This window comes from Pinus tabuliformis, chromosome X (assembly GCF_031772625.1).
Source record: "Pinus tabuliformis cultivar Carrire ecotype Pingquan chromosome X, CPIR1, whole genome shotgun sequence".
Lineage (NCBI taxonomy): Eukaryota > Viridiplantae > Streptophyta > Pinopsida > Pinales > Pinaceae > Pinus > Pinus tabuliformis.
In genome coordinates, this window is record NC_142308.1 from 862,597,646 (window position 1) to 862,624,429 (window position 26,784).

General features: G+C 37.7%; 1 protein-coding gene across 1 annotated transcript; it reads left to right on the top strand.

Annotated features, from left to right (window-relative positions):
• Nucleotides 1–8,988: 8,988 nt before the first annotated feature.
• LOC149142434 (naringenin,2-oxoglutarate 3-dioxygenase-like) lies at nt 8,989–10,836 on the top strand. The gene is made up of 3 exons (XM_089447778.1): nt 8,989–9,677; nt 9,768–10,095; nt 10,329–10,836. Exons 1-3 carry the CDS (start codon nt 9,199–9,201, stop codon nt 10,608–10,610), a joined length of 1,089 nt encoding a protein of 362 aa, XP_089303904.1. The 5' UTR covers nt 8,989–9,198; the 3' UTR covers nt 10,611–10,836.
• The last annotated feature ends 15,948 nt before the right edge of the window (nt 10,837–26,784 follow it).

Below are 26,784 nucleotides of genomic sequence, written 5' to 3' on the forward strand. Positions count from 1 at the left end.
TAATATGGGCTTTATTGACTCTTGACTATGACGTGATCCCATGACATAAATAAGGGGGTTAGGGTGGGACCCTAACAATGGGAACATATTTTATTGCTTGGAGAAGGGGGATATTTACACATATATTTTTCAATTCTCCCAAAAGTTCAAGTTCTTCTGGGATAGGCTGGAGTGGTTGGGCTAATCTCTCAGGAAAGGGTGGATTTACTTTAAGGTTGCTTTCCTCTCTTTCTTCCTCAACCTCCCTATGTGGAGAGGGAGGTTGGTTATCTAGGAGAATTCTCCCAGGCCTTAGGTTGATCTCCTAGATTTCTACAACATAAGTTGGGTATGATGTCTCTCCACTGTATACTTGTTGAGCCTGCCTATTGTTCAGTTTCAGATTTGGCTGCGCAGACATTTGGGGTTTCTTGGTTGGAGCATAGTGTAGGAGTTGTGGTTGGGTAGGTGGTGGAGGCAATAGAGCTGGAGCATTGTTGTATTAGGGCCTCCACCCCTAGTGTGGGGTATTCCACTGAGGTTGTGGTGGAACATAAGTTTGAAATGACTGATTGGCTAGTTGGGAATGATATTGAGATGCATAGGACCAAGGAAGGGGTGTAGACTAGGAAGGATGAGCAAGGGGTCCCCAAGAAGGTATAGTTGTGGTTTTGTTGGGGTTGTAATATGCATAGGATGACCCTTGCATACCCTGCTAGTATGGTCTAGGCCCAGGAGGTCTCCTTTGGTTGATATAACAAAACTGCTCAGTGACCCCTTCAGCTCCTTGATATATAGCTTTGAGTCCGGGTAAAGAAGGGAACTTGTCTGTGGAGAGGTTTTCTTCACAGACCGAGCAAATCTCAATACAGTTCAATGGACATTCGTTCCTAAGATGCCTCCTGGTGCATCTAGGACAAAAGATGGCCAGGGATCTCTCTGCTTCCTCTTTCTTCCTTTTGATGTTCATGGTATTCAATTTCAAGGCAAGGGTTTGCAGCATCTCACTTTTGAAATATTCCAAAATATTTCCAATTTCACCCTTGATGGATGAGTTGGAAGATGATGTATTAGCCATAGGTTGACTAGTCCTACCCTTTTTCTTGGATTCCCTAGAATGTTTTCTAAAGACAGTCTTGATATCCTCATAGGGTAATTGGTAGATATCTCCTCCTGCTAATAGATGTAAGGTATCCAGAAGATATTCCTTTACTCCTCTGAGCATGACCAGCTTTAGTGACTCAGGGTCAAGTGTGCACCTAACCCTTTTGTAACTGAGTTGGAATCTTTCTTCATATTCTTCTAAGGATTCCTCCTAGCCCATGGTCATCCTGAAAATCTCTTCTTTGGTATCCTTTGACCTACAGTAGTCCTTATAGTTGTTGTTAAAAACCCGTTGCATCTGAGCCCAAGTTGTGATGCTATCTCCAGGTAAACCCATGAACTAGCGCAATGTTGCATCCTTGAGGGTAGATGGAAACAATTTTAACTTTTTCTCATCATCTGTATAGTCATAGGTTTGACATATAACAACAAACTCAAATAGGAAAGTGTCAGGGTCCTCTGTGGTCAGGCCATGGAAATGAGGTAGGGAAGAGGGGCTTATATTCTTCATCTTAGTGTCCCCATTGGTTTCCCTAATGGGGAAGGCACCCTCAACTCTCTCTCCATTCCCTCTATCATTTTGGTTTCCAGCCATTGGTTCAGTAGGAATGGGTTCTTCTTATTCTTCTTCCCTTATAGGTTCTTCAAATATGTCAAGTTTCTCACCTAAAGGTTCCTCTAGTTCACAGCGACCAAAGAAGAGAGAAAGTTGGCTGTTGGATGCAGTGGGGGTATTTGGCAAGAATTTTCCTAAATTGTCCCTACTCCTACGAGGCATGAAAGGAAATGTTTTTTCGGTTGGTTTTTGGAAATTTTTTAGCAAGAAAGTACTTTGCAGAAATGAAATAGCTGATTGAATGAAAAACTACTGACAGAAAGAAACTACTTGCTGAATTGAAATTCTACTTGCAGAAAGGAAAGCAGATAATGACAAATGAAAGAAGGCAAGGATGCTGCAACTCCTGGGTTACCAGCTTTACTTATCAACCCGGGGTTCATACAAACTTGGAAGTGACAATGCTATATGCACAAGTAGAAGTGAAGGTCATGCCTGTTGTCACTTGTTCATCTAGCAAGAGACCCCAAGGGTTCCAAGCTAGACTTCTATAAAGTCAGAAGAAGCTTGATTCTTTGATGGAAGAAGAGCGAATCTATTCTAAGAAACCTACTCTATTGCAGTAATGAAAAAAACAACATGTAATGCTAACTCACACCATATCCTAAATAACCATTTTAATAGCTAAACTAAGCATAATTTCAAGGAAACTAAACTAAGTTTGTTTTCATGTTTTTGGTGTTTTGGTAAAATCAAGCATGCAAGGAGTCAAGCGGAAAAGCAAGCGAAGATTGAAATTAGTGAAAGGAGGATGTAACAAAGCATAAGTGCATAGGAATTGTTGGATCGATTGATAACAATATTAATGGGAGATGAGCGGTGGAGATCTTATCGCAGAAGATTACGTGAATAGATGGACGAATAGGGTGAATGAAAGATGAGCGGAAAATATCTTATCGCAGAGATTAAGTGAATAGATCAATGAATAGAATGAACGAATGATGAGCGGCAAAGATCTTATCGTGGGGGATTAGGTGACTAGATGGATAAATAGGACTAACGGAAGATGAATGGTGGAGATCTTATCGCAAGAGGTTAAGTGAATAGATGGACGAACAGGACTAATCGAAAGATGAGTGGCGAAGATCTTATCGCGTGAGATTGAGTGAATAGATGGACGAACAGGATTGATGGAGGATGAGCGGCGGAGATCTTATCGCGAGAAAAACGTGCAGAATGATGGAGCAGGTTTTCGTAGGTGGTAAGTAGTTTCTCGCGCGCCCTCAAGGCTGTAAGAGGAATTCTAAAATTTTACGCGATTAGCCTAACTGGGTGACACATAGCATGAGAAAATCACTTTTCTCGCGTGCTCTCAGGCGGATATCGGTCGTGTAATAATTCACGCTAGATTGCGCTATAACTGTCAAATCATGCGGGTTTGATCAATGGTGGGGATTGGGAGCGCATAAATTATCGAGACGATGCGATAGCCGTTGGATCGAGGGCGTGATAGATCGACGGTGGAGGTTTGGAGCATAAAAAGTAGGTGGAAGAATTCACGATAGCCGTTGGATCAAGCTAGACAGATCGACGTGGAGATCTAGAGCGCATAAAGTCAAGCATTGAAATGAATCGGATGATGATTGGTTAGGTTTATTGTGGATTGAACGGTAAGGAGATCTATGGGTATAATCCTTTCTAACTTGCTAACTGAAGAAAAAGGCACAAATGGAAGCAAATTAAAACACAACCTATCTATGCTACACTGCTGTAATGGAAATGCAGCTACTTAAGAAAATGAAAGATTAAACCATGAATCTATGCGCTACATTGTTGTAATGGAAATGTAGCTACTTAAGCAAATAAATGATTAAACCATGAATCTATGCTAACATACATGTACAATAAAGAGAAGCCTTCGTTGCTAGGGTTGGGCCCTAACCCAAGAGCTTCAACCCTCTGAGTTAACTCAGTGCTGGATAAGAAAATAACGCATTCTTATTATCAAAACCATGGATTACATCAAAAACAGGAACAAGTCTTGCAGCTTGAAAATAAAGTAAAGTTTTACAATCCAAATGCCGAATCCTACTGAGTTCCTAGGCTTCTCTACTTATACGACTGAAGTCTCCAACGAATTCCTTAAAATTAGGGAGGCTTGGCTCCCAAACTTGAGATAAATGGTGCATTTACTTTCACTTGCTCGACTGCCTTTTAGTCCTCATGATTTGGCTGGTTGCAATCCGAGCTAATGAAGGAATATTCGAATGGAGGGGTAGTAAATGAGGAGGATTTACCTCCTATAATTCCTCTCCCTTGTCCCATTCGAGTTTTGACGAAGCTCTTTGCCAAATTTCCTTACTTTTATCCTTTAATCCTGCATTACATGCACATTAGACCACAAAGCAAAATATCCAACTCTAACTCATCTCATAAACAAAATATAATCAAAAGTATGCCATAAGTTGTGAGAATCGTTGGTTTGACTAGGCTAGGAGGTGAATTAAGGGCCATATAATTACCCAATGATGAGGCTCATCACTTCCTCCAAAGAGGGATATAGATTTCACCATTAAGTTGATTCCGGGAGCTTCCCCGGTATCCTAAGACCCTTATCGCATGAGCATATCAGAGTTAACAAAATTAAAAATGTAGCTACAAGAACTTCTTGATAAAAAATATATCTTCCCAAGTGTATCACCTTGGGTAGCTCCGATGTTTTCTGTTAAGAAGAAGGATGGAACCTTGCGAATGTGCATGGATTACTGTAAGTTAAATAAAACGACTATCAAGAATAAATACCCTTTACCTCGTATAGATGAGTTTTTTAATTAGGTGAAGGGTGCGACTGTGTTCTCAAAGATCGACCTTCATTCAGGTTACCATCAGATTAGAATAAAGGAATACGATATAGAAAAAACAACCTTTAGAACTCGTTATGAGAATTATGAGTTCGTTGTGTTGCCCTTCAGACTAACTAATGCTCCCGCGACCTTCATGTGCCTCATGAACAATATATTTCATCAGTATTTAGATAAATTTGTGTTGATTTTTATCGATGACTTACTAATTTACTCTCGGAATATAAAACAACATAAATAACATCTCTGTATTTCTGTGCAAGTTTTAAGAGAAAATCAACTATACACCAAGTACAACAAATGTGATTTATTTAAAGAACAAATCCAGTATTTAGGACATGTCATTACCAAGGATGGAATTGTTGTGGATCCAAAGAAAATAAAAACTATAATGGAGTGGCTAGTACCAAAAGACGTGGTTGATATAAGATCATTTATGGGTCTAGCCAGATACTATAGGTGATTTGTTGAAGGTTTTTCTAGGGTGGCATACCCCATTACCTCTCTGCAAAAGAAAGGAAAAACTTTTAAGTGGACCATGGATTGTCAAAGGAGTTTTGATAAGCTTAAACATTTACTCATCACTGCGCCCATTTTGAGCATTGTTGATCCGAATAAAGATTATGTGGTTTGTACAAATGCCAGCAAGGAAGGTGTAGGTGGCGTACTAATGCAAGAGGGCAGGGTTATTGCCTATGAGTCTAGGAAGCTTAAGGAACACGAACAAAAATATTCAACCTATGACTTAGAGCTAATAATAGTCATTCAACATTAAATATGTGGCAACATTACTTGATGGGTAAGAAATTTATATTAATGACTGATCATCATAGTTTAACTAACTATTTTAAGCAACCCACTTTGAATGCTAGGCAAGCTCGTTGGGTCAACTTCCTAAGTGAACTTGATTTGAAATCAAGCACTTGAAAGGAAAGAAGAACCGAGTCGCGGATGCCTTAAGTCAGATGGTAAACTATATATATGAGGTCTCTTTTAGTGAACTATGAACTACATTTAATGAGCAAATTAGAGAGGCAACAATGCAGGATCCGGAATATAATTTTTTATGGTAGTAAGCTAAAATTTTAAACAACAATGAACAACATTCCTAACTAATTTCCTTGGAGATTTATTCTCAGGAAAAAAAGATCAAGAGGGTAAGTGTACCTAAGATCAGAAAAGAGGAAAAAAGAACGAAGTATTAAAATGAGAACACTGTGTTGAGATGTCAGGCGGATTCCTAGAGCTAAGTCTAGTTAGGACCAGATAGCTATAACAAAAATATTGTAGTCCTAAAAGGAAATCTTGCATGTGAGAAGAAGCTCGGGGGCAGACAAGATGATTAGCCGGTCTCATGGTTGGGAGGAAAAACAACAAGTAATCTAAGGTCTGGTAGCAGACTAACAACTGGAAGTTAGTGCATACTCAGATAAGTAAAATCTTGTGTTGTATAGGTAGAAGGTCTACTATATGGTAGTAGGAATTAATATTTCTGATTTTCTTTTGACGAGCAGTTGCTCTAGAAATAAAAGGGATAGTTCTCATTACTCTGTATAAAAAAATATATGCAGGTCAATATATCCAGAATTAGAAATTAACTATTTAAATTTCAAAGTAGGAAAATTGACATAAGAAGCTTATTCTTTTTATTCTAAAAAGAGAAAAACAAACTATTGTGTCACTAGTTCACATAGAGCAAGGGGTAGAAATTCTAGGTGCACAAGCACTCTTCCAGACAGAGTATTTAAATATGAAACTTAAACATAACATAGAAAAATCTTGTATTATGTTTGAAATAGTTAAAAAAAGAAGTATAAACCAGTGAAACAATTCTTTTGGAAACATGATTTACAAATTCAAGAAAAAGAGTCAAGAAACATTTGAACATCCTCCTAAAGTATATGCAGATACTCATAGATTTACATGCAATTGTGAGTTATAGGTAAACAGACTTTTAAACCGTTGGTTAAGAGAATTAAGCATAAGAACTCGTACCAATAATATTACTCAGAGAGTAAAGCCATTATGGAAAATTCAATAATATTTAAACATGAATCACTATACTGTTCCAAGAGGGCATACCTCATCAAAAAGTGTGCTTTCTCATCAAAAGCAATAGCCCAAAATGAAGTTGTTCTTTCTCATCAAAAGCAATAGCCCAAAATGAAGATGTTACAAATAGAAAGTCGAGAACCAATTCTGGACCACAGTTTTAGCAGCCAACTGAGAGTTTTCATTCAAAATTTATTACAACCATAAACGCCTAGGCTAAACCCAAGAATTAGCGAGTTTTTACTTCAATAGAATTTCTTGTAACTAGAGTACAAGTCTAAGAATCGCATACAAGGCTGAGCTAACAATATTTCCGCAAAGGAATTTTAAACTCTTAAAGCCAAAACCCTACTATGCTAAAACCCAGATGAAAACACAGTTGGGCAAAGCTCAATACCCTGCAGTTAAACTTGGCCATTCTCCACCAGTCTCTGTAAGCCAAGCAGAGGACTTAAGTTATGACATCCGTTCCAAATCTTGAACAATGATGAAACCCTCCAGATTCCCTAGGTAAGAATAACACAGGGTTGTAATGTGATATTCTTTTAAAAGAAAATAATCAAACAAGTTACAAAACTCCTACATTGAGCATATAAACATTACCTGGATACGAAGATGTATAGATACCCTTCTCGTAGAAGAGAATCAAACATAAGTGATGGTAAGTTTGTATGGAGCCAACCCGCTTAGAAAAGGTGGTATGACCAACGAAGAAGCCTAAGATCCGTAGAATTATGCCAACAAAGGTTATCAAAGAAAATCACTGTTGAGCTTGCCTGTAAAAATGCGGTAGCACCTTACTGAAGCAGAACGACTGAAGCTGAAAGGAGGAATTGCGAAGACAATGAAGCGACGACGAAAGCATAGATCTAAGAGATTACTCTCCATCGTCCAATGCAACACAACATCAGGTGATCGTGGATGAGGAGCAGCTCCCGAGGCTAGAAGGGCCAACTTAATAGCATTCGAAGACTCGAGAAATGTATTATCACCGAGCCCAGGGCTGTCATAACGCCTAGTAAAAATTAAAGCAGTAATTAATAGTCGAACCGTGGAACATAAATACCATGAATACAGTAAGTAAGGGTGGTACTTTAATCTGTGTGTAAAGTTTAAGTAGTAGCTTAATAATAGATGGGTGAATACATGAAGAATCGAACCCTTTAAAGTGTGACGTGGTTATAGGTGAAATACACCAAGATTTATTTGACGTTATAATGTTACCGCTAATTAATGTGACAAGTATGAATATTCTTTATCCCAGAAGTAACATTTGTGTTTACTATCTTAATTTTCAGTCATTTTTAACTTTTTTTTTTTTACATGGGTGTGTGAGGATGGTTGACAAAATATATTTTATTTATTTATTTTTTTAACTTATTAAATAGAGATGTGAGTAGTTAAATGTCAAGGTCATAAAGGTTAATATGAGTTATCATTATTTTGTTTTATAATAGTTTAGAAGTTGATGAATTTTAAGCAAATTTAATTTTTTAACTTTGTTGATATTTATTTAATTTTCAAAATATACAATTAACATAAACACTATAATTCTTAATTAATTATAACCAAGGAAAAACTGTTAATTAGCTTTTTTATAATTTAAGGGTTTGACTAATAGTGTTTTTATTTAATGAATTTAAGTAAAATTAATTTTTTAACTTTGCTGATATCTATTAAATTTTCAAAATATTAGTAATGAGGTTATATTTTTTTACGAAATTCTGATATGATTTTGAAAAAAATATGGTAAAAATTTTTGGAAACTTATTAAAGTTCAGAATTTTGGGTGCCACAGAGATTTTTGATAGTGCTGAATCTATTTTCACCAAATTTTAATTAAAATATTATCATCCAAGCAAAATTGTTGTTTGTCATCAAACAAAATTATGGTAAACAACGACTATACAATTAACATTTTTTTTCAACAGGACTATACAATTAACATAAACATTATAATCTTGCATTTATTGTAAGCACATTATTAAAAAAAGAAAAGTGAATTAGTTCCTCTAATTTGAGCGCTACAGTGACTAATAGTGTTTCCTTTTAAGAAATATAATCCTCTATTTATTATAACCACATAAAAAAAACAGGTGAATTGGCTCCTCTAATTTAAGCGCTACGGTGATTTATAGTGTTTTATTTTAAGAAAAGAGTTTTTATTAACGCCCAAAAAAACAGAAAAGAAAACTGCTGTTGTTTGAGAATGTTACTTTAAAGTTCTAGATGAAAAGGAAGATCGGGTAAGACATCATTATCTGATGATGGTCAAAGATTTATGATTTTTCAGTATGGCAGATTAAATACTTTGGTAGGATTGGAACAAACATTATATCTATTACACTGGGAGCAGCTTGCAGCAGGTGAGAGGCGACTGGTAATCAGGCAGGGTTTTCAAACATCCGACACGCGAAGAAAGGCAGGTAAAGAAGCGGATGGAAGGTAGACACACACGTTGCAGGTCCAACTATCCTTCAAATCTATCTCCTCTACTCCTGCAACTAACTCTTTTATGAGCATCTCAAGCCGGCCTGCCCTACGCCTTTAAATCTAAAACAGCTCGCCATTCTTTAGATTACCTTGTGTCTCTGAGTAGAGTAAGCCCTCTTTCTTTCTGCGTGACTACTGATCTGATACTAAAGAATGGCGCCCACAGCAGTGGTTAACGATCGCCCCGATTTCCTTGTAACGGCGGAGACGCCGAAGTCCCTGCAGTCCATTTTTATCCGAGACGAGGACGAGCGCCCCAAGGTGGCTTACAATCAATTCAGCAAAGACATTCCCGTCATTTCCCTCTCTGGTATCGCCGGGGAAGAGAGGGGCCGCGTGAGAGACGAAGTGAGCAAGGCCTGTTCTGAATGGGGAATTTTCCAGGTAGTTGATCATGGTGTTCCCCAGGAGCTCGTGGAGACCATGACTCAGCTTTCCAGGGCTTTCTTCGCCCTCCCTGCAGAGGAGAAGCTCAAATACGACATGAGAGGTGGAAAGCGTGGAGGCTTTGTGGTGAGCAGCCATCTGCAGGGCGAAGCCGTTCTCGACTGGAGAGAAATCTGCACTTACTTCTCTTATCCCCTTCACCAGCGTGATTACACAAGGTGGCCTGTCAAGCCCGATGGCTGGAGGTACCCCCATCCATCCCCTGCATCCCCCATATAAATTGATTTCAGCTTTGTTTCATATGAATTGAACACTAAATTGTTGTGTATTCGCAGGGAGGTTGTGGAGAAATACAGCGAATCGCTGATGGGTTTGGCATGCAAACTGTTGGGGATAATATCAGAGGCATTGGGATTGGAAACTGAAGCAGTGACCAAGGCTTGTGTGGAGATGGACCAGAAAGTGGTGATAAACTTCTATCCCAAATGCCCACAACCAGACATGACATTGGGGCTGAAAAGGCACACCGATCCCGGCACCATCACTCTTCTCCTGCAAGACCAAGTTGGAGGCCTACAAGCTACCAAGGACGATGGCAAAAACTGGATTACTGTGGAGCCCATTCAAGGAGCCTTTGTTGTCAATTTGGGAGATCATATGCATGTAAGTGCATCAAATCACCCAGCAGTTATATCTTTATAGTTTCAGCTTTTCTTTTTATTTGGGTATTTTTATTTTCATTGCAGATTTCATGTATTTAATGAACACACAATATTTATATGTCATGAAGCAACTATTTTAATTACAAGAAATCTGCAATGAGCATAAACTCAAATTTTTATTAATAATATTATAGTATTTAGTGATTTAACCGTTATGATGTAATAATATTGTAGTATCTGAGCAATGGCAAGTTCAAGACCGCGGACCATCAAGCCGTGGTGAATTCGAACAGCAGCAGGCTGTCTATTGCGACGTTTCAGAATCCAGCGCAGGAAGGCATCGTGTACCCGTTGGATGGAGTTGTGAAGGAGGCGGAAGGCGAGAAGTGTTTCATGGAAGAGCCCATCACTTTTGCACAGATGTACACCAGAAAGATGAGCCGAGACATCGAGCTCGCCCGCCAGAAAAAGTTGGCCAAAGTCGCTGAGAAGGAACAATCAGAGATTTCCAAGTGATGTGAAGATCAATTAAGAAAAAATGCATCGATGTAGATTTTTATGTGTGTCTGCCCGGATGATGTCTGTGTTCATGTGTTCTCGGAGATCTTAGTAACAATAAAAGCTTCCACCAACTTGTCTACATTTTATATTTTGAAGTTGGATTGTACAGCACACTTCTACAATTTAAGTATAATTTATCGAACCGCGTGAGTAAATAAAACATGTTTCTGAGTGGTTCTCACTAATGCGTTGACATTGTACATAGGTTTCAGTTTTTTGGCAATCCTCCTCACCCATATTGAATTGATACCATGTTCTTATAATGATAAAACTCTTCAAAAATCATCTACCTACAGGACTAAGGATTGGTGATCTGAATGTAATGACGAATCAGAAAGCAAGTTAGTGACATGTTGGTGAATTATGTTTGTCTCTTAAAAATATTTGAACTTGTGTAAATGAAGCTGTGGAATTGTCTGCAAAGTGGTCCAATTATAACCAACTAATTCTGAAAAATATTTATAGTTGTGTCAATGAAGCTGTGGAGATTTTCTGTAAACTGCTGCAATTATAATAACGAGTAATTTGGGAGCACCTAGAGAAATTTCGCCAGAGATCCCGTAACATTTAATGTCTACTGGCCAATCAAATCCTCAAATTGAGGTAATTCATTGAGAAGACTAAGTCACCATCTGGGAAGAGCAATAAAACTATTTAGTGTTGGCAAGTTTGAGACCCTGTCTTTAAGGAAGAGTTGGTAACCATGTCTTTTAAGGCCGTGGCACAGTGACACTGATTCTGTAAAATGCATTAAGTTATTGTCTGAGCACATGCAAGCGAAATTCTAGGCCTTAAATTAGACAGACTACCGGGCCTGGAATTTAAAGTTCAATAAAATGTTGTATTTTATCTATTATGTGTTTTTGGAGTGTGTTTTTTTGGTATATTTCCTGTTTATTTTGATTAAAAAAATTTTGGGATATTTTATAGTTTAATTTACAGATAATTTTATAGGGATTTGTTAAAATCACATGTTTGAGTTGTCAACTCCCTATTTAAGTGTCTCACAGATTTTTCAGTGTTAAACCCATATATTAGTCAAAAACCCATTTTAAACATCAAATATTAAGGTTTGACGAAAATTATTTTGTCAAATTCCAACCAACTCCAAAACATATAATAGTTAGACAACGCCCAATAAAATTTGTTGATTGGTCAATTTTAAGGCATACAACGGTTTTTTCCCTCCTCTAGCCATGGTAAGACTTTGAAAATCCATTCTTGTTGGGAAAAACACAATGACATTGTAGATATTCATAGTTACTCCGTAAGGTGTTTCCCTCTGAGACCAAATCCCTCTGGTGTCATCGTGTCCCGTCGTGGGTTGTCAATATTTGTGTTAGACGATTAGAAAATTTTGCGTCATTGGATCATCACAAGCCATTGAACCTCCCGCAAGAATTAGGCACTAACCGCCTCCGATGATTATGCTACGGTTTGGAACGACTATACCTGTCCCTTTATGAATGAACCATCTTCCCCTTGCTGCCATTTAAATATGGCTATAACCCTAATTCCTTCATTATGTTTTCCAGTTTTGGCTGAGGCGAGGCAGTTACAAAAATTAGTTATAGCAATTTGAGGTGCTGGAATCGACTCTTACACTCGACTACATTACAGTGAACAACACAACAGCTACAACACCGAATTTCGGTACTCCTGGCTTCAAGATTTCAGAGGCATTAATGGATATGCCATCGCCTGGTTTAGAAGTCGTGCCTTTTGAGGATGATATTGATAAAGATCGAGATGAAGCAGAGTAATTAATCATTTTTAGACTACCATATATTTTATATTCCTATGTTGTTTCTTTGCTTTTGAGGATGATATTGATAAAGATCGAGATAAAACAGAATAATTAATCATTTTCTCACTACCATATATTTTATATTCATATGTTGTTTCTTTGCTTAGTATGGTGTCATTTTGATCTTTGTATTATTTCTGAATTCAAATATTGGTTGAATAGCTTCAGCAGAGAGTAGTTCTTGATGGACTGCTTGAAAATAACAAGCAGTTAGCATACGATCTTATTGTGAATTCCAATGCTGATGTTAATACAACATATGAGCAGGCAAAGGCCAATTGTTCCTTGCTTTTAGCAAAACCAATAATCACTAGAAGGAATCGAAACACAATGCAAAAGGATTCCGGTTGTAGTGGGCACATACAACTATTTGATTGGACAACATCTAGCCCAAGCTCCATGACTGACAGTGAGGATTTAAGTGAAGTAGAGGGGGGTCTACAACAATGCGCGTTGCTACATCTTGCATGCTATACTGGTGATCTAGGCATGGTAGAGCTACCACTGCAGTATGGTGCCATTCTGAGTACTCTTGGCTATTGTGGAAGAACTCCACTTCATCTTTGTATCTCTAGGAGGATGATCCCATTTGCAAAATTGTTATTTCCTAGGTGCTCAAATCTTTTGTTGAGTTGCTTTTTGTGTTATATATTTACCTTTGGTTTTGTTAAGGTTTTGTATGATTTATTTCTATCTAAATTTTAGTTACAACCTCCTTTGTTTTGTAGGGGTGCCAGTACAACGATTTTGGATGGAGATCGTAAAAGCCCATTACAAAGATTAAAGGAAATGGGTATTATTGCAGATAAGGAACTATTTGGTCTCTTGTCTGAACCCAAACGATTAGTGGTTGGCAGAGGAACTTGAGTTCAAGAATCAAACTGAATAATCAGCCAACCACTATGAATAATGTCAAATGTCAAATGTTAAAACAAATTATTGACAATGAAGCCTTGGAAGACCCTTTGAAATATACTAATGATCAACATATCCCGACAATTTTCGTTCATAACAGCAAGCCTGTTAAAATTGAACGAGGCAAGAATTTGAACATTAATGATAGTCTGGATAATGACCAACAGCAAAATCTCATTCAAGTTCTGCAAAAATATAAAGGGGATTTTGCTTGGGACTATCCAGACATGAAGGGCATAGACCCATAATTATGGATGCATCATATCTACACCGAAAAGGATGCTCATCCTATCCAACAACCTCAATGGAGATTTAATCCGCATCTCAAAGATATTGTAAAATAAGAACTGCAGAAGTTGCTGGATGTGAATTTTAACTATACCATTTCGGATAGAAAGTAGGTCTCTCCGCTGGTAGTTATTCCTAATAAAAATGGGAAGTGGCGCACCTATGTGGATTATTTGGAATTGAACAAAGCCACACAGAAATATCACTTCCCTCTTCCATTTATTAATCAAGTCCTTGATACATTGGCAGGAAAACAATTCTTTTCCTTTTTGGATGGATTCAGCGACTACAATTAGATCCAAATCACCCCTGAAGACCAAGACAAAACCACTTTTACCTGCCCATGGGGTACATTCACTTGTAGAGTGTTACCATTTGGCTTATGCAATGCCCCATCTACATTTCAGAGGGCCATACTCAGTTTTTTTGTTGATCTAATAAATGAAGGACTTGAAGTTTACATGGATGACTTTAACCCGTATGAGGATGAATTTGATCAAGCGCTACAGAAATTAGAGAAGGTTTTGGAATGATGCATCGCCACTAGCCTATGTTGAACCAATTTCAAGTGTCACATGATGATGACGAAAGGTGTAATCCTAGGACACTAAATTCTACAGCTGGGATCCAGGTAGATCCAAAAAAGATACAGGTAATTATCCTACTACCTACACCCTGTACTCAGACGAAGGTACGTACCTTCCTTGGATATGCAGGTTATTATCATAGGTTTATCAGAAAATTTTCACAAATTATTGTGCCTTTGTATGCTTTAACATGAAATGTTGACTCTAAATGATCTAATAAATGTGACACAACTTTTACAGATTTGAAGAAATTAGTTTTGGCGGCACCAGTACTACGTGGACCCAACTGGGAGCTGTCGTTTCACATCTCTACGGACACGTCAAATGTAGCAATAGGCGTTGTCCTCATCCAAGAGGAGGAAAAAAAGCCTTATGCTATTTATTATATCAACAAAAATATTACTGCTACTAAACTTAATTATACAGTAACAGAAAAGGAATTCTTATCTGTCATTTATGCCATAAACAAATTTAAACATTATATAAATGGCTATCAATTTTTTCTATATACTGATCATTCTACCATTAGATACTTAGCTAACAAACCCATTACAAATGGTCGAGTGACTCGTTGGTTGTTAATTTTGCAAGAGTTTTATATCACCATTAAAGACCATCCAAGGAAGGAAAACCCAGTCGCAGATTTTCTATCTCGGGTTCCAAAGATAAATGATTTGTTGGCAGTAGATGACCAGTTTCCAGATGAACATTTGTTTTCCATAGCGGTTAAAATTCCATTTTATGCAGATGTAGGAAACTATCTGGTGGTAGGAAAGTTTCCCAGACATATGACAGCAAGGGAACAAAAACAGATTGTCCAGCGTAGCACTTGATTTTCTTGGATTGGAGGATAACTTTTTCATACAGGGTCTGATATGTGCATACACAGATGCATTCATGAAGATGAAATCTACGACATCCTGAAGGCTTGTCATGACGAGCCATGTGGAGGACACTTCGTAGATCGAAGAACTGGGCATAAGGTACTACAGATGGGCTATTATTTGCCCACCATTTTTAAATATGCTAAGAAATATGTCTAGGCTTGCGATACCTGCCAAAGGATGGGTTGTCTTGGTCAATCTGACGAAATTCCGCTGCAGCCCCAATTGGTAATATTTTCTTTTGAACCATGGGCATTGGATTTTGTTGGCCCATTGCATTCGCCATCAAACCAAAAGGCCTACATATCGGTTGCTACAGACTATGTAACAAAGTGGGTAGAAATAGTAGATTTTCCAAGAGTTACAGAAGAAGTTGTAATTATTTTTTTTTGGGGCTATTTGTGCGGTATGGTTTACCTAGGGGAGTGATAACAGATGGAGGGGTCAATTTGTAGGACATAAGATTACAACCACTCTACAGAACCACCACATCACACATAGATTCACTTCCCTGTATCACCCACAGGCGAATGGGCAAGTTGAAAGCACCAATAAGGTCATCGAAGCAATTCTGACCAAGACAGTTTCGACACATCGGTGGGACTGGGCTGCTAGATTGCCAAAGGCCTTGAGGGCCTATTGCACAACTTGGAGAAATACAACTGGATATTCTCCGTACTAACTTGTATTTGGCAAAGAACCTATATTTCCTATTGAATTTGAAATAAAGAATTTTAGAACATCCCAGGAAGTGGGATTGGATCTGACAGAGGCCCAAACTAAACGACTTCAACAAATAAATGAATTAGATGAGGCTCGACTAATTTCTATACAACACAATGCAATTATTTAGCAGCAAAGGGAAAAGTGGCACAACAATCTTATTAAAAAGAATACGTTTCAGAAAGGAGACTGGGCACTCCTCTATGATTCCAAATTCCAAGACTTTCCGAGCAAATTACAAACAAGGTGGCTTGGCCCTTATGAAATTCAAGAGGTACACAACAATCGTACTCTCACTCTGATTACCATTGATGAGTCTGTCCATTCTTTCTGGGTGAATGGACATTGGAAGCGTCTTTATCATAAAGAGTATTTTTCCCAAAAGGTACGTGATGATCCCACTATGGAAATTTTAGCTTAGGGGAGTGATGACCTGATAGCTTTACTTTCATAAAATTTTATCTTTCTTCAGCTGTAAATAATGTATATATTCTTTTTATGGTTCTTGTAATTTAGTTTAGGAATCACCATGTAAATACGAGGATTTATCTTTTTCTGGGGGGGTGTGTTTTAATTGTTCAAGCAATTGACTTGTTGTTGTTCAATCAATTGAACAGTTGTTCAAACAAATGAACAACTCTGATTTCTTTCTTTTGCGTATTTTGTTATTCAATCAATTGAACAGTTGTTGTTCAATCAATTGAAAAACTCTGATTTCTTTTGTGTATGTTTTACTATTCAATCAATTGAACAACTCCGATTTCTTTTTGTGTGTTTTGATGTTCAATCATTTGAACAGTTTTTGTTCAATCAATTTAACAACTTGATTTCTTTTTGTGTGTCTTGTTGTTCAATCAATTACAACTTGATTTCTTTTTGTGTGTCTTGTTGTTCAATCAATTTAACAGTTGTTTTTCAATCAATTGAACAACTATTGTTCAATCAATTAAACAACTCTGATTTATTTTTGTGTGTTTTTCTATTCAATCAATTGAACAGTGATTGTTCAGTCAATTGAATATTTGTTGTTTAATCAATTGAACAACTCCGATTTCTTTTTGTGTGTTTTGTTGTTCATATAATTGAACAACTCCGATTTCTTTTTTTGTGTCTTTTGTTCAATCAATTTAACAACTGTTGTTTAATAGAACAAATAGCTGTGATTTCTTTTTTTTGTTCCATCGTCAGTCATTATTTTATCAAATTTCCATTTTTAGCTCCCATGTTTTCTTAGTAAAACCATCTGTTGGATTTGGAATTTGTACCTGAGATAAAAGAAAAACAGTAATATTGATACCATTATGACTTGTAAAACCTTTGATGGTTATCTTTATTCTGAAACTGACCTGGTTCATCTATGTAATGACTGGTTGAATATCTTCTCTTGGACGTATCATAAAATAATTTACTATCTTAATACCATGCTCGTTTTCTTTCACACTTTAAAGTGATAATTCCATTTGGTATGATGATATAGGGATAAAAGAATAACTTTCATTGACATTTTTTTTACTTCTCACGCGATCCCTGACTCTTAAGGAGTAAATGAGCCTTCCTCCCTTTACAATGCAAATATGAAAATACAACACACATATTCTTAAAGAGGATAGGGGGTCTTATCATGAGCCAGCCTGCCATAATCATAAGGGTGTAACAAGTGACATCCCATTGTGGCCACCACAACAAGGTAATGACCTTGATAGTCAAAACTGTCAGAAGGACAGGAGGTCTCATCATGAGCTGTCCTAACCACTTTGTTATATCGTGGTGAATGGAACTATGATTATTTGGTTACCATGCTAGCATAGTGGTCTCTTTATAGCAATGAAAAGAAAAATCATCTAAATACTCAAAGGAGGACTCTGGCTCATTTTTGGGGGTTAAAAGGAAACCTTGTCAAGACTATGAATGCCTGCTGGTAGCAATCGCTCTACTTGTGGTATTGAAGTGCTATGTTACATTGCCAAATATTATTTATTCCATTACTTCCTATTGACTCATTTCTAAAGGTGAATTTACCATTTGAACAACGTTTATAACTAAATTAACCAACATGCATGGTAAACTATATCTTTATATGCATTATATCATTATTGTCCAATCAATTGATACCAACAGCCATTATTATTTATTGTCATTCATGTGTTCATCACCTTTTCCACCTAAGGCAAATATCTCTTCACATAATGATCTAGTATTTGTTTTATTCCTTTTACGAGAATTTCAAATATTTTTACATGTACTGCTCTAACTGTTTTTGTTGTATTTACACCGCTTTGATTGTTGTCTGGCTACATTTATGAATTCTTGATGCCCTTTCCCTTTTTCCCATGCTTCATGGTCATGGACGCCCTTTCGTGATTGGAGGGGGGAAGGTATGCATTATGGATGGTATGTGTAATGATTATCAAACTGTTTTCTGATTGGATGGGGGGGAGGTCTGCATTATGAATAACATGTGTAATAATTATTAAACCATTCCCTGATTGGAGGGGGGTAGGTAAGCATTATGAATATCATGTGAATTAATTATTAATCTGCGCCAAAAACTGTTGATGAGACAAACAACACAATGGCCTTTAATATTAATTCTAAAACAATGTCACTGCTCTATTAAAAACTTTAACATTTTGTATATGATTTATGGTGTTGTTCCAAACTGTGAAATTGTGAGAAGAGCACATGGAAAAGTGAAAGTGAACCAGCTACTAAGAAACAACAACCATGGGAGTAAAATCCATCCGCATTGAACCTATAGTACTCCGAGTATTAGAATAGGCTCGCGAAATTCTTGAGTGCACCGACTAGCTTCAATACCTAACCAAATTACAGGGATTCCATGAGGAAATAACACTTGAATTTTTGCAAAATCTACATAATGGGCGCATGACGATGAAGGGAAGAAATATAATAGTTTCTGAAGAAGTTATAGCTGAAGTCTCTGAACTTCCAGTAGAAGGCACAAGATGGACGGATAAGCATGTTCTTCTACAGGACGCAGTCACAGTGTTCCAGGACCCAGATGAACAATTGGTACACAAAGGCAAATGGATTCACCCCACAGCTTTAAAGCAACCATGGCAAGAATTGGCAACCATTGTTAAGAGGTACATCACTTGTGACAGACGTCAAGATGTGGTAAAACCTCAACAACTCAAATTGTTAGCTATTCTGAAGCATAGAATTACAGTTAATTTTCCATTTTATTTTAATTATTTATTGCATGACATTGCTAGTCAGATTAGGAAGGCTAAGGACCCACATTTTGTCATCAACCATCATGGTCTGATCAAGTTAATCATCATTCATGGACTAGCCCAACAACAATTAACCTGGGATAACCTTGTAAATCCTGCCTTAACCCCACCAAAAGAAAACCCAGAGACTGAACAACATGGGGTAAGAGTAACAAGTCTGAAAAGGATAAGAAAAAGAAGGAATCCTTCTTTGGCCTCAGGCCCAGCAAAGCGTAGGCGCTCTGCGAGGATAAAATCACAACAACACACCCTAATTCCAACAGAAGAAGCAAGGTCGTCTCACATGCCCTCTCCAAGTCTGCAAGATGATTTTTTCCAAGAATATGAGGAATAAGTGGCTCGAGTATTGGAGAATATGGGGACATACTGTGAAGAAAGGGAGTCATCTGAAAACTCAGAAGGGAAAAATCATGCCCTTAACCAGTCTGCCTCTACCGGTAGTTCTAGCCATGCTGAAACTTTTCCATTTGCTGATAATTTGGAGGGTCAGAGGGAATCAGTTCCCTCTATGAATGAGCCCCTTGAGAAAGAGGCCCATGCAGAGGAAACCCTCGGGGATTAAAACAACCAAAGGTTATTGTTCCATTGGAATACCTAGTGAAGGAAACCCCTATAGAAGAAACCCTGGAGGATGAAAATCAACCAAGGGATACTGTTTTAATGAAGTCCCTAGAGGACAAGGCCCATGTAGAAGAAGACCTTGAAAATGAAAATCACTCAGGAGATATTGTTCCATTGGAGTCCCCTGAGAGAGAATCCCATGTAGAAAAATGCTTGGAAGACGAGAACCCATCACGAGATACTGTTCCATTGGAACATTATCCTGATATTGGCAGAGCTCCTCCTGAACCCAAAATAAACACAGTTGTGCAACCTCCGATCAAAAACCCCACAAAGAAGAAAACGTATAAGGATAGGTTGAGGAAGTTGCTTAAGAAGTATAGGAAGCAAAAGAAAACAGTTAAGAAACTGAGAGAGTGGTTAAAGGAAGTAGTTAGGGTTTAGAAACTGAAAGTGGAATTGGAACCTGTAGGGACCCAAACAAAACACTTCTCTTTGGAGGATATTGAAGCTTAGATTGAGAGTCCTTGTGTTTTTTTAAAAGGGACCCAAACAGAGAAATGTCCTTTGAAGAATATTGAGACTCAGACTGAAGGTCCTTGCGTTTGCTCAGTGGAAACCAAAACAAACTTTCCCACCACAAATGTTGTTGTCCAAACCAATTCTGAGGAGAATACCTAGGAAGACTGTTGTATGCCCCAAGGAACAGTTGAAGTTATTATTCAAATTTATTATGTGATAACACGGGATGATGAAACTAATACAGAGGAAACACCTCACTACATTCCTCTATTAAGGGAAGTTGTTATCATAAAATTGCAAAATGAATTAACCAAGACCCAGCAGAAGTTTGCTCAACATAAGGAAGAAGTAGTGACGTTACAGGTACACCAAGAGTTGCGGAAGAAATTTGAGGCACTTATTGTAACAGAAGACAAGACTTTCGCCAACTCCAAATATGAGCAGAAGAAATTAGAGAAAGCACAATCCAAGCTGTAGAAGGCCAAGGAGAAAATTGAAACTATTTGTTCTCTTTACTCTGATGCTTTGTCTTGTCGATCACCTGCCACCAATTATGAACTATTCTTGTTAGAAAGACACCTCTTACTGAAATTTAAAGTCGTCAGGGCTGGTAAGTCAATGGAATTCAAGACCACTCCAGACTTTGTCAAATGTTTTAAAGAACAAAATGAACAGGTACAACACCTTTTATGTGAATTATACATGCACAATTTTTTCTTGGAGGATGAACTGGATAGTAATCCTTGCCCCTTCATTGGGGATATTCAATTTCAATATTTTCTCTCTTTTGCTACCAATCAAATTAAATGGGCTAAAGCCTATAACACTTTTCAAAAAAAGGGAATATGGTATAGATTTATGGGTCATAGGAGAACCCACGAAACCCTTACATCTTTTTTTCCAGCAATGATAAACAATTCATGAAATGAACAAGATTCGTGGCCCAATTAGGACCACTCCATATAGATATCATACAGGCATGAAAGGAATACTTTCAGGAAACTAAGGAGGAAGCTTTGTCAACAGCAAGACAAAGATGGAAAGCTTCCACTAACAATGTCCGGAACAGGGAGCCATTTGGGTATAAAAATTTCAAAGCTGTCATTACTCACCTACACAGATACAAAAATATGGTCCTAATCATGGGCCCTGACTGGATGGGATGCCACTACAAATGTCCTATTATCTGGTACCCTCCTGACGAGTATTACAATGATTATAATTTTCCAGATTATTATGTAAACCAGATTTTTGCAATACTTAAACGGAAAAACGGTTTTAGCCTATATAAGGAAGAAGTTTATCCTTCTTATTCTTTGACACAACTACACCTCAATCATCTTATTGCATGAGGACATGCAAAAAGGTAAGCAGGGGAGTATGTTGGGCCGTGGAAAAGGTATGTTTTATCCTCATATTAGCTTAATCAATGATTTTCCTTTATTTGTTTATCTTCGTTTTAGGAATAAATATAGAAGAAACAATTTTAGAAGTTGGATAAAATCGATCATTAACAAATTGGGTAAATCTATGCATGAAAAACTTATTTTCACTATCTTTATATGTTGGAACATGAATTGAACGATTGTTCTTCAAACGATAGAACAACAGCGACCAAGAAAGGAAAAGGGACAACATCTCAATTACAAAGACCATTGGAAGACTAGGAGAACCAAGCCTATTCTATGATGAAATCAGATTTTTGGTTGTGAAATCCTCAAGATCTCCTGATCTCGGGGATTCACTTTTATCCATTTGTCTTTCCTATGTTATATAAAGCCACCAGGTGAAATGAACAACTAGAAATTTTGAGATTGTAACTATTCATTTTAGACACAAAGTACTTTCATTTTTTTTTTCTCAGTAAAAACTAATTCTATTAAGAGGAAGTATGGTACAATAAGAAGATACAGCCAAGAGAGGCAAGAACACAGGTTGCCGGAAAGGATAGGCTATCCACCTCGGCCCCTAAAAAGGAAAAGAGAAGAGAGCTATGCTGAGCACAAAGAAACAAGGAGAACAGATGGGCCAGAGCCGAACAGAGGGTTCTACCCAACATGTGTAGAATCATTTATACGGCATTTTTTCCCTTTCTTTTTACCAACTTTGACCCACTCAAGAGGACTTTGCTGAACCGGTATGATTTGCACACTGAGCTGAGCTGACTGGGAGGGTTCCTTGTCTGAGTCCGAGGTGGAGGACTCATGATTTCTTTTCTGTGAGAATGGAGGGACAGACGAAACCTCAGGATCGGTCAAGGGCGGATCCTGTGCCGGTGTAGCTTCCATTCCTTCCTCAACCTCTTCCTCTTCATCCGAGCTGAAATCGAAGTCGTCCATGGGGGGAGGATCATGAGGCTTCCAGCTTTTGGATTTCTGCTTGGGACTGACTTTCTTCTTTTGGGCAGGCATCGTGGGACAAGAGCCCTTAAGGTGCCCTGTGTGATGGCAGTTACGACAACGAAATGCTGTGTTCTCAAAGTCCAGGGTTTGAGTCCAATGAAAGTCTCCAATTTTGAGATTGATCTGGTTAGGAAGACCTTTGCTCATGTCTATCTCTGCATAGATTCTGGCAAAGGTATATATTCCTTTTTCCCCTCTTGATACGTCTGTGTCTAGAAAGCGGCCTAGAGAATTTCCGATCCCTTGGAATACTGCAAAATGCCATAGGTGCGCTGGGAGATTTGGAAGTCTTACCCAGATGGGGAGCTTGGTGATGACTGTTGTAGAGGGATCGAAATCTGGGAACCAAGGGGTGAGGAATAAACCTGCTGAGCCCCAGAACCACGGGCCTGCTGTTAAAGCTTTCTGGTAGTCGTCATCTATAACAAACACTACAATGAAGAAGCCCTTTGAGCATAGCAGCACCTTGCAATTGTTGGTCCAGGTAGAGTGAATCCATTGGTAGAGGTCTGCTGTGCGCGGCCATAGCCCATTGAACCTGCAAATGATGGCTTGTTCTTCAAACGTTTGGGTTTACTCATCCAGCGATGGATGCATGATTTCAATGGAGGGGGTTTCCTCCAATTTGTCCACCAGAAAAGGCTTGGGTGCCTGAACTGGTGGAGTAGTGTTCTTAGACATCTGAGCATGGACATCGTCTTTGTATGAAAACTTCTTCGCTGAGGATGACTGTCCAACAGCTCCCCCTCTCAAGCGAAGGGAAAGAGTAATGGTTGCATTTCTTTTAATGCTGTAAAAAGACAGGGGGAGAGGATCCTCAAGTTGTTTACCTTCATGGAGAAGTCGTTGAGCTGCAGAGGGTATCACCAGCTTGAGATCCAGAGCATGCTTGAGGTCCTGCACCAGGTTTGACGAGCTCACCCAAAGTAGAAGAGTTTTTTCGGAGATAAGCTTGATCTGTATCTGGAACTCAACAGAAAGATCAGGGTTCTGCTTTCCTTTGCATATCCCAGGCGGGAGAAGGCTGAAGCTTTGAAGGGTCTTCTCCTCCTGAACTTGCCGTAGGGGAATATGAGGAGAAGAGGAAAGGGTCCAAAAAATATTGAATCTATCAATGCGTTCTGCCCAGAAGGGTTTCCAGAAGATCCATTCAAGCCGAACCAGGAAATTTGAAAAATTCTGAAGATCTGGAACAGAGTATTGGCTGTTCTGGGGTGACAGAGAAGGCACTGAAATGAGAGAGAAGCCTTCTAGAACAGAGTAATTCCTCCCGGGAGCCGCCGCCTGAGGAGAAACAAGAGAAAAATCTGCGTCTTCTTCCTCAGCCACCGCATCTGCATTCTGAAGGAGGCGGCTAGCATGAGATGCGGCAGTAGAAGTTCCAGATCTAGCATCTTCAGGGCCGAAGGCGAAGCAGAGGAGGGGGAGGGTTGCTTTCAGAATGTAATGGAGACCCGGCGTATCAGCAATGCACTGGAGCGGAGGTCCTTGAATAAATCGCACTTCTCCTGCATCAACAGAGCCGTCCAGAGGCCAGACGGCGGCCGAAGGCGAGGAGGCGGCGGCTCTGCATGTAGGGTTCATCTTCGGCGCCCACTTTCAATTATCTTTGGTTTTAGATTATTCGACACAAAGTACTTTCATTACTGTTAACTCTATTATCAATTTTAATGAAGAATATTGTGTTTTACCTATAATTGCATTCTGAGTGTCTTTCGGCAGTGACTTCTAGAGACTTTGGGCCCGGTCGATAGGAGATTTACTGCTTTAATTGTGTCATATTTATTTCTGTTTATTCTTACAATTGTTTATTATTGTTATTTCATGAAATTAGAATTATTCTAATTGTTGTGAGTATTGATTATTACGATTTTCTTTTGTCGTTCAAACTAGATTCTAGATCTTGCTTTGTTTTACATCTGCGTGTTAATATTTACCAAATTTATCAGGTTAGTTTAAGTATTTGATTGTTGTTCATTCTGAAGTAGTGTTACCAGAGATCTTAAGCTTACAATTGATTGTTTTCCATGAGATGTTTGAATAGTCACCTGTTGTTTATTTGTTTTAGCTTTCCTTCACGCTAAATGAATTATTGTCTATACTAGTTAGATTTGCTAAGAGTGATTCCTTTTACTTGCATTCCAATTCAGTTCTTTGCATAATAGATTAAAGTAGATTTGAAAATGCTTTAAATATTTCTTTCAGAATTGTTTTGGATTGAACTTCAAGAATTAGATGTTAATCATTGCAACGATTCTAAATCATTTCATTATGAATTAGCCTCTGAATTCACTTGCATAGACAATGCTGAACACTCTTGAAATAAACAGACTTTCCCTGGTTTGATAACTAATGTAGGTATTAAGGTTGCTTTTAATAGTCATACTAATGCACCAACAATTTCAATGATTGATCATCTCATCACTTCTTTATAAAAGAAGGGAACTAAGTTTGCATGGACAACAAAGTGTTAAGAAATTTTTTAGCTATTGAAAGAGTAACTTACCAATGCACTTATTTTAGAAATTTTTGATCCAAATGAAGACCTTGTGGTATTCATAGATGCACACAAAGAGGTGTTTGGTGGATTCCATACTCAGAATGGGCATGTAGTTTGCTACAAGTCTAGAAAACTTAAAGAGCATGAGATAAATTATGCCACACACGACTTAGAATTTTCTATATAGGACAGGCATTAAAAATATTAGGAAATTACTTAATGGGGAATAAATTTGAATTAATGATAGACCACAATGCTTTAATATTTTTTGGGAAGACAACATTAAATGCTAGAAAAGAAATATTATTGGAATTTTTAAGTGAATAGGACTTTGACATAAAAATATATCAAAGGAAAAAATAACAAAGTTATGGATGCACTCTATTGGAGGCATAAAAAAATAATAAAGGTTTAGATGCACTCTATTGGAGAAATAATCCTCTTGGCTTATGTAAATTTGGATTCTTCACTTGACAGGAAGGCTAAAACCGTCAAGTAAACACCATTAGTCATGAGGAGTCCAAGGGACCTTGGAATTCGTATCGAATGGTCACCATGAATGTATTTACATGTACATTTGTCTAATGAAAAATGCAATGCATGCTTATCTATCTCAGTCCTTTTTGTGTGCCTAATTCTAACAATGTTATTAAAGCTAAGCCCATCATATTTGTTCCCTACATAAACCTAGAATTTCTTCAACCTTGTTTGACTAACATTCTCTCAACAAGTTCTACATTTCTAAACTTAGCACTCCCCTACTCTCTCTGAATATCTATTAGTCCTCATTAACATCTGTTTCTTTTTGTTGATGCCCACAATGTCATTCTACCCATATGTACACTAACCAAACTTTCTTGTCTTTATCTCCATTTCCAATGACCGGCTACTCTCCATCATCATTACAGAGGTATATACTTATCTCAAGCACAAACCTAATTACTCTCTCTCATGTTTAGAAATGTTGTGTTTTATTACCATTTGTGAAGAAGTATACATCCTTGTGGAAACAACTTGACATAGATTTCATGTGGTAGGGTTCCAACCATTCATGATTGTAGTGAATTTGATTCAAATGATGGAGGGACTCATCTTGGTTGGCATAAATAAACTCTAATATTTTCAAAATGTAAATTTCAACAGTCAATGGAGAAGCAATTGAATTTGGTTGTGTTTACTTGGCTCTAAATCCACCATAAGTCATAGAAGTAGTCATTGGCTTAATAGATTAAGCTATTTCTTATGTATATTTTGGATGACGCTTTCTTTAAACCTATGCTATGAGAAATGAGAAATGGGAAATGAAACAAGAAATAGAGTTTGGAGGTTTCACATTCAAGAAACAAGGGGAGAAAAAAATAAGAAAAAATGATTTGCAACTCTTTAAATGAAGTAAATTTTAGCCTAAAGAGTGACCACACTCAATTTTTTTATATAAGATTACAAATTAGTTTAAGAGTTTGAACAAACTCTTTGTAAATAAAATCTAAAACCTAATTAGAATACGCAATCTCAATGGGACATTAACCACTTATAACAATGTCTTAATAATAAAAAAAATTGAAAATATTAAATATAATCTAAAATGTAAATATAATACACCATTTGAATAGAACATTAACCACTTTTGACATTGTACAAATAATAAATCACATAAAAATATTTGATTGTTACACAATAACA

Bases quoted from the DNA above. Each gene is read 5' to 3' on its own strand.
- LOC149142434 (XM_089447778.1), top strand. From the start codon at position 9,199: ATGGCGCCCACAGCAGTGGTTAACGATCGCCCCGATTTCCTTGTAACG. The intron at 9,678-9,767 runs GTACCCCCATCC...GTGTATTCGCAG, and splicing joins GTCAAGCCCGATGGCTGGAG to GGAGGTTGTGGAGAAATACA. The intron at 10,096-10,328 runs GTAAGTGCATCA...ATAATATTGTAG, and splicing joins ATTTGGGAGATCATATGCAT to TATCTGAGCAATGGCAAGTT.